General features: G+C 34.8%; 1 protein-coding gene across 1 annotated transcript; it reads right to left on the reverse strand.

Moving 5' to 3' along the window:
- Positions 1-1178: 1178 nt before the first annotated feature.
- Positions 1179-6974, reverse strand: LOC118044241 (sister chromatid cohesion protein SCC4). The gene is made up of 12 exons (XM_035052466.2): positions 6564-6974; positions 6336-6477; positions 6068-6184; positions 5447-5948; positions 4987-5025; positions 4779-4900; positions 3873-4019; positions 3563-3652; positions 3309-3433; positions 2458-2663; positions 1736-1860; positions 1179-1610 (listed from the first exon to the last, which is right to left on the reverse strand). Exons 1-12 carry the CDS (start codon positions 6926-6928, stop codon positions 1413-1415), a joined length of 2178 nt encoding a protein of 725 aa, XP_034908357.1. The 5' UTR covers positions 6929-6974; the 3' UTR covers positions 1179-1412.
- Positions 6975-7374: the final 400 nt, after the last annotated feature.

Genomic DNA, 7374 nt, shown 5'->3' on the forward strand with positions numbered 1-7374 from the left:
ACATTATCATTTACACAAATTAACACATTTCCAGTCCTTCTATTTTACTCTTCTCATGGCTGAACTTGAAGAAGGGAGAAATACCTTTAACCAAAATCAGTTTATGAAACCACAATTCTTCTCTTCCAATATTATTTTAACATATACCCTAACTTGCACAAAATTGAAGATTTCCAATTCTGATCAAAATTTCACAACCTAAACGAAATTAAAACAATAAAAATACCTTACCACAAATAATTTAACAAGTTTGTCTTATTCCTTGCAACTTCTCCTCTAAAAATTTTCCTTTCTCTCTCAAAATTATTCCTTTTCTCTCTACCCACACAGCCAATCTCTCTCTCTCTCTCTCTCTCTCTCTAGGACTCACTTGGTTTCTTAGTCCTTGGAACATTTTAGTGATGATGAAGAAAATATAGGAATGACCATCTTCTTCGTTAGTTTAGAATGCTTGACCCCAAAATATTCTGCCAGCTCCAATTCATTGATGATTTTGGTCTCGACATACTCCAAACAATGAACAAGCTAGTCCAATTAACTCGTATCAAATCCTTGCATAGTTTCCCGAGGTTATGTTTTTCTTTTAGTGAGAGGACTATTGCTGGATTGAAGAGGTCATTGTTTAATTGACATAAGTAGATAGTCAAACTTTCCTCATATAAAGCCAGCAAACTTCTATAGTTTTGGGATTAAATAACAGCATGAGAATCAAGCTACATAAGCCATATAAATTAATTCTTAGAATACAGTTTAAATTATTAAACTAAGATATAAAATTATTTTTAAAATTTTATCTAATAATTTAAACTATTAAATTAAAACTATCATAATAGCCTAGCCCAAAAATATTCACCTTATAATTTTAATTTTGAGTAGGAATAGGTAACTTTTAGACTTCGGATATAGCAAAAGAATAAGGTTATTTAAGGTAAATTTGTAGGTTACACTTGTTTTTAATAAAATAAGATAAATTAGTTAAGATATCCTTGAATCTCTCCGGTGATTAAATCCAAAACCAAGAAGAAAAAAAACCCCTGTGCTAACAAATAGGCTACAAAGCTGAGTGAATTTGTTTGAGAATATAGTTTAGCAATTATTTTTTAAAATGTTTTTTATTTAAAAATATATTAATTTTTTTAAAAAAAATTATTTTTAATATCAAGTATTAAAATGATCTATAAATATAAAAAAATATTAATTTAAAATAATAAAAAAAATTAATTTTTTTTACAAGCACTTTCACATACACAAACAAAATAAAGCGAACAAAAATGCAAAGGAAGTGGTCTTGTTGAAAACCCTGCAATTGTACAAGTTGAAGTCCTAACCTCCGTCTCATTTACCCTTTAAATTTCCTATTCTCCTATTCTCTCGTATATCAACATAAATTATAAAACCTACAAAGTAACAAACTAAATTTTTCTCTTCCCACGCCTTCGACTGTCCAGATTATCCAAATCTAGCAGCCTTGATGATGAAGAAGCTGGCATTGGAGTTGATAAACCAACAGACTCTGGAATGTCGAGGTTGACTCCCATGGACTGGCTTTCCATAGCACGCTTGATATCAAGTTCATGAAACTGTTGAACTTCAATTCTTAGCTTGGCAATCTGCTCATTGGAGGATACATGTAAAATAACAGGTAAGAGCTAGCAGATGGTCCAAAGTACACCTTTTGTCGTATATGTAATTAATTGTTGTCATATGAGCAAAATACGAGTCCAAATTAATTTACCAGTTCAATGTGGTGAATGGATGAATGTGCATCAGCAAGTTTTGTTTGCAGATCATCTAACTTTTTATTTCGATATTCCTCATTCTCCATTTCATTCCCAATCTCTCCTAATCCTTTATACAAACCTGCAAGAGCAGTTGTGGTATAACCCAGATGAGATGATAACCAATAAACCGAATGAACTTGACAGGTATGGAATCATAGAAATGAAAATCTCTCCAAAATAATCTAATCTAGTAGAAACAGGAGAGCTTGTTCTCCAAGGCTAGCATTCTTAAATCAACAAATTAAAAACTTGTACATAATTTAGTCTTAAAGGACTGCTAATCTCAACTAATTTAAGTATCAGTTAGGGTTCAAAAGAATTGCTATTGTTTTCAAAGCAAAAAACTTTCAAGATAAATATAACTGAGGTCTTGCAGAATGATCATGAGATTCAAACTAGTATCATTTTTGGTTCAATTCCACCACCAGCGTTTTATTCCCTAACTGCCCTCTCCCCATAAATCCAGAAGGAAGGAAAGAAATTTTACATCTTCGACACACATACTACATAACTGGCCATGGATTGCCACTTTATGACAGGCAAAGTATTAAAGAGTCAACAACATCCACATTGTCTGTCCATTCTAGTAACATACAGATAGAGAGTGGGAGTTATATTGCACTTCAGAGCTGACTAGATCAAATCAAGAGCAAGGATTCAATGCAGAGAGTTATACCTGTCAGAACCGACAGCACCCAGATCTGAGTTGGGATATCATAAAGCTTCTTTGCCAGCGTAAGGGAAGATCTCAAGATCTCTCTGGCTTGTACGGTATCATGCAAAGCAAGAGCCAAATGTCCAAGGATTGTCAAATACTGTGCAATGAGTTGAAGGTTACCCATACTATTATGAGCAATCTGCAGGCCCTTGGCCAGCCGAGCTCTGCATGAACAATGTTATTTTAACACAAGAGGAGAGAGATGGAAAAGCAAAATTTTGAGATGAACCTCGAAACCATTTATTGAAAAGAATAAAAGTGTTACACACACACCAAAAAAAAACAGGCAGGGGAGCAATATTTCTTAATCAATCTATATTTATACTTCTCCTAGCACCATTTAAGGTGTGCGTGCCTTCCTTTTCACAGTCCACACCAATAATTTACTTCTGGTCCTCTCTTTTTTCCTGTGAATAAGTTCAACTCTAATGAAATTTTAAAAATATCCAGAAAGCACTACATAGTTTAAGCATTCAGGTGTCATATCCAAAGATAAATTGTTCACTTCAATCTTCCATAGCACTTACTCTTGCATTGGATAAAGAGAGAGAACAAAGCCTGGCATCCCCACAAAAGAAGGATAATAGCTTTTGGCAAAACACAACTTTGAAGGTAAAACTATTTTCTTCACTAATGATGACTTTATTAGTTACGGGTAGTTAAAGGATAGCATAAAGATATAGGGATGTAGAATGGACAGGACATAAAACCATTGAAAAATAATGGCCATAAGCTATCCCAGCCAAACATCCTCCAGTTCAAACAAAACTTTCCATAGTGAAGTTGTTAATAAGAGCCCAAGCATCTACCGTGCTTCCTCATATTCGTCCTGCCTCATCAATAAAAGGCCATAAGCAAAAAGAACACTTGCTTGCTCTCGAACTCCTACAAAAGAATCCTTCATTCTGTAAATTGGTCCAATCAAATCAAGTGCCTGCACCAAACAAACTTAAATGTAAATAAGCTAAAGTATTGAAGAAATTTATTGCACTTGAAATTTAAATTGCTATCTACAAAAGTAACATCAACATCATCATCATCATTATTAAAGGAGACATTTAACCTGTGATGATGATTCAGCATCACCAATGCAGATGTAAGAGACAGCTGCATAAACTTGGCACATAGCTTGCATTGACTTGCTCCCTGTTAGCTGCACAAACAGCATATTTGAAACATTTGGTGGGTCATATGATAAAGATCTGCTTGTTAAGCAGAATAAACATTTGCATATGCAATAACTAGCTTTTGCTGATTATAACATTAGCTAAATAGAATGATGCTCATTATATGATCCCTATGCATCATTCAGACCATCGAAGTTGAAATTGGTTTGTAGTTGACCAACTGTAGTGTGACAGTAACAGCAATACCTTTGCAGCTTCAATGTAATGAAAAGCTGCTTCACTATAACAGCCAACAGAATGAGCATACTGCCCTCTTAGCATCTCAATTATACTCTCACAGGCCTGTAAAATTGTTGGAAAGCGAATGAACCACTCTTTCATTTGCACCAATGCCTGACAACATAGAGATCATGATAAGTATTTTGTTTAATGAACAGCAAACCAATGCCATTGGTTTGTAAAGTATGAAAGACCTGAAAACCAAAGAGCAGACTAAATCAAATTCTACTAGCCATTAAATAGTTGTGGTGGGTTAAAGTTCTGCTTATCAGTTGGAAAAAAATAAGCAATTACTAACTGGAATCACCAATTCAAAGAGAAATTCTCATTTGTGAAAGCTGGCTTCTTATGTGAGCAAGTGAACCAAAACATTTTAAGGTGAACTCAAAAGCAGAAAAATTCAATGCCTTAGTATAGGCACAGGTACGTTATGCATTTGACTTGAGTGTATTGTGTCTAACTGAATAAGTATATCCATTTAGTGTTATATCATATCATTGCCAGATATTGATAACTCCTCTACAGCACTGTGTTTACCAAGATAGAATAAAGAACTAATACAAAATAAGCAATGAAAACATTTTCGCACTTTTATTTGATCTTTCCTGTTCAAATATCGCATGATCAAGTTTATTAGTGAACTCAGCAACCCTACCAAAGGGGATAAGCAACTGCATCCATATGAAAACACTAAATTACACAAATAGAAAGATAATCTCGGAATATAGAAGGTCTTGTGCCCAAATGCCACCCACCCCAAAGGACCCAAACTCACTTCTCCACATTGTCAGACAGAGAACGAGAGAGAGAGGTAGGAGGTGAAAAAAACACACTGCATGATAAACCATAGTACTGGAGGCACCACCCACCTACCTCTTGTGCTTCAACAAATTCAGATCTTGTGAGTTCCACGGCAACTTTGTTTTCAAGGAACTGCATTAAAAGCATTAGATACACACCAGCCATCCAAATGGCGGAGTGCTGCAAATCCACCTCTGCTCAACAGAAAATGCCAGAAAGCTCATATAAGTGACCCAAAGGATGAAAGATATTTTGAGCATCATGTAAGAATGAGGCTAACCTCTAACACCATCAGTTATTCCAAGCTTCACCAACTCCACTGCAAGACAATAACTTATCATGTTTCTGACTAGCACACATGGTCAATACTTGAATTGTAAAATCTAGCATTGTTTAAAACACCAAAATCTCTCATACTGACTGTCAAAATTATAAGAAGTAGGAGCTGCAATTCATTGAGGCAAGACTAGAATATTTACCATGCTAAAAATTTCAGACAAGGGAAAATCCAATGAAAGGTTATGCAAGCCCCAAAAATGCTTATCATATTAAAAAGAACTGTCAGAAGTGTGTCCACTTCAATTTAACCAAGGAAGTTTCAATAATTCAAAATGAAATATCAGTCTTAACTCAGATGGATGAGAACTGACACTAATACAGTAACATGATTTTTATACAATGCAACTAAAAAATCAAAAAGATGAAAGAAATGAAATTGGCCTTAGTTACAAATATAAAACCTTGAATAGCACGCATCCCGGATTGAATCCGCTTTGCACACTCCTTAAAAAGTCCTCTTGGTCGACCAAATATGACCACCATAAGATCAACCAGAGCATAGACAGCACTTTTTGGCAACCATTCTCCATCAATGGGAGGTGGTGCCAACACAAGCTTCTCTTGCCATGGCCGTTTAGTATTTCCAAAATATGCAGGTTCCAGAGGTTGTTCAGCAGACCAATTCGTGTTGTTCATACTTGAGATACGATCTTGAATTTGAGCTTGCTTTGAAGACAGTAAGGACCTCTCTCTGTTGGGCAAGTCAGGCCTGGAAAGACTTTGATTTAATGCATTGAGTTCATTGGTTAGTCTCTGTGCTTCCCGCATTTTCTGCGAGTCAGCCTTCATAGCAGCATCCAACTTGTCCACGTGCTGGTTGGCATTCTTGTAGTCGCAGACACGAAGTTGATAAAATATGTGAAGTAGCTCATTGTAAAAAAGCAAACCAAGGCATTGTTCCCTCTTTGGTGCCACAACAACCAAAAAAGAAAACAAATTCCAATCATAAGGCCTAAATTACACTACAATCAAGATTCATTTAGCAGAAATTATCAAAAAAGAAAGAAAGACAAATTACTGACTCTATCAGGGCCTAATGATTCCCAAAGGTCGTCGCATCTACGAAGAGCAGACTGAACCGAATTATCATCGTACCATTGCATCAGATGCACGTGCAGTACCGAAGTTGCAAAAAACATCTAAGATTTGTATAGCAGATTAGTGAGATGGTAATGAGTAAAATAAACCAAGCATCCACACACACGCACGCACGCACAGATATATATATATATATATATATATATATATATATATATATATATATATTATCAACAGAAAATTAAAAATAACCTGCAACTCGGGATAACATAATTGAGAAGCAGACTCAAAACCAGATTCCAAAGCAGAGAAAGCAGAATGATAATCTCCTTCAATAATCAAAGCATTAGCCAGCTGAGAATTGAAATTGCAAGCCCATAACCTCACCGAAACCCTAAATAAATAAAAATTAAAATAAATAAACAAATGACAGTATATTTTTACAAAAATATATAAATAAAATGAAAAATGACAACATACTCTGGAGGAAGGGAAGCGGTGAGGTCGAGAGCTTTAAGGAGGGTTTGTTTTTGAGGAGGAATAGCGCCAACGAGATGATAACACTGACTTAACATGCTGAAAGTACGGAATTTTAAGTCGAAGCAAGAAGGAATCTGTTTGAGAAGAAGTTGGGAGCGTTCCAGATGGGATTTTGCTTGATTCACGTTGTGAGAGTGCTTCAGCAGTAGAGTTGAGATGCGGAGACGGGTTTTCACCTCCACGATCGGTAAGAAAGACGCGTGGCTTTGACAGATGGCTTCAAGGCATTTCACTGCTTTTCCTATTTCTCCTTTCTTCTCCGCGTAATCTGCTAATCCCCATAGTCCCTCTGCTACTGCTTCCATTTTTTTTTCTTTTTTAATTTAATTACATAATGAATTTGTTGCAGATTCCATTCACCAGCATTTTAAGGGATTTTTTTCAACAGCACGCCAGGAAGATTGTTACTGAAACGACACCTCTTTCTTCAGCACTTTTACGACACGTCGTTTTTCGATTTTTAAAGCGGTTTATTTTCATCAAGGGGTCTTCATTTAGTTATTGCTTGGATAAAAGAAATATTATTAATTGGCGCACACTATTATTCTTATTCTTATTATTATTATTATTAAAACAAAATACCGATGACATGTTTTTAATTCTATAAATTCAATTCAATTCAAAATTTTGAATGAAATTTTATATTTAAAATCATTTTTTATGTTAAGAATTGAGTTTGAAATTAAAATTAATCTTTAAAAATTATAATTCTAAAAAAAATTAATATTAAAACTAATTTTTTAAAAAATAA

This window comes from Populus alba, chromosome 19 (assembly GCF_005239225.2).
Source record: "Populus alba chromosome 19, ASM523922v2, whole genome shotgun sequence".
Taxonomy (NCBI): Eukaryota; Viridiplantae; Streptophyta; class Magnoliopsida; order Malpighiales; family Salicaceae; genus Populus; species Populus alba.

Excerpts from the sequence above, each read along its gene's own strand:
- LOC118044241 (XM_035052466.2), bottom strand. The coding sequence starts at position 6,928 with ATGGAAGCAGTAGCAGAGGGACTATGGGGATTAGCAGATTACGCGGAG. Across the intron at positions 6,478-6,563 it reads ACCGCTTCCCTTCCTCCAGA|GGTTTCGGTGAGGTTATGGG; the intron begins GTATGTTGTCAT and ends TTATTTATTTAG. Across the intron at positions 1,611-1,735 it reads CCATTCACCACATTGAACTG|ATTGCCAAGCTAAGAATTGA; the intron begins GTAAATTAATTT and ends TCCAATGAGCAG.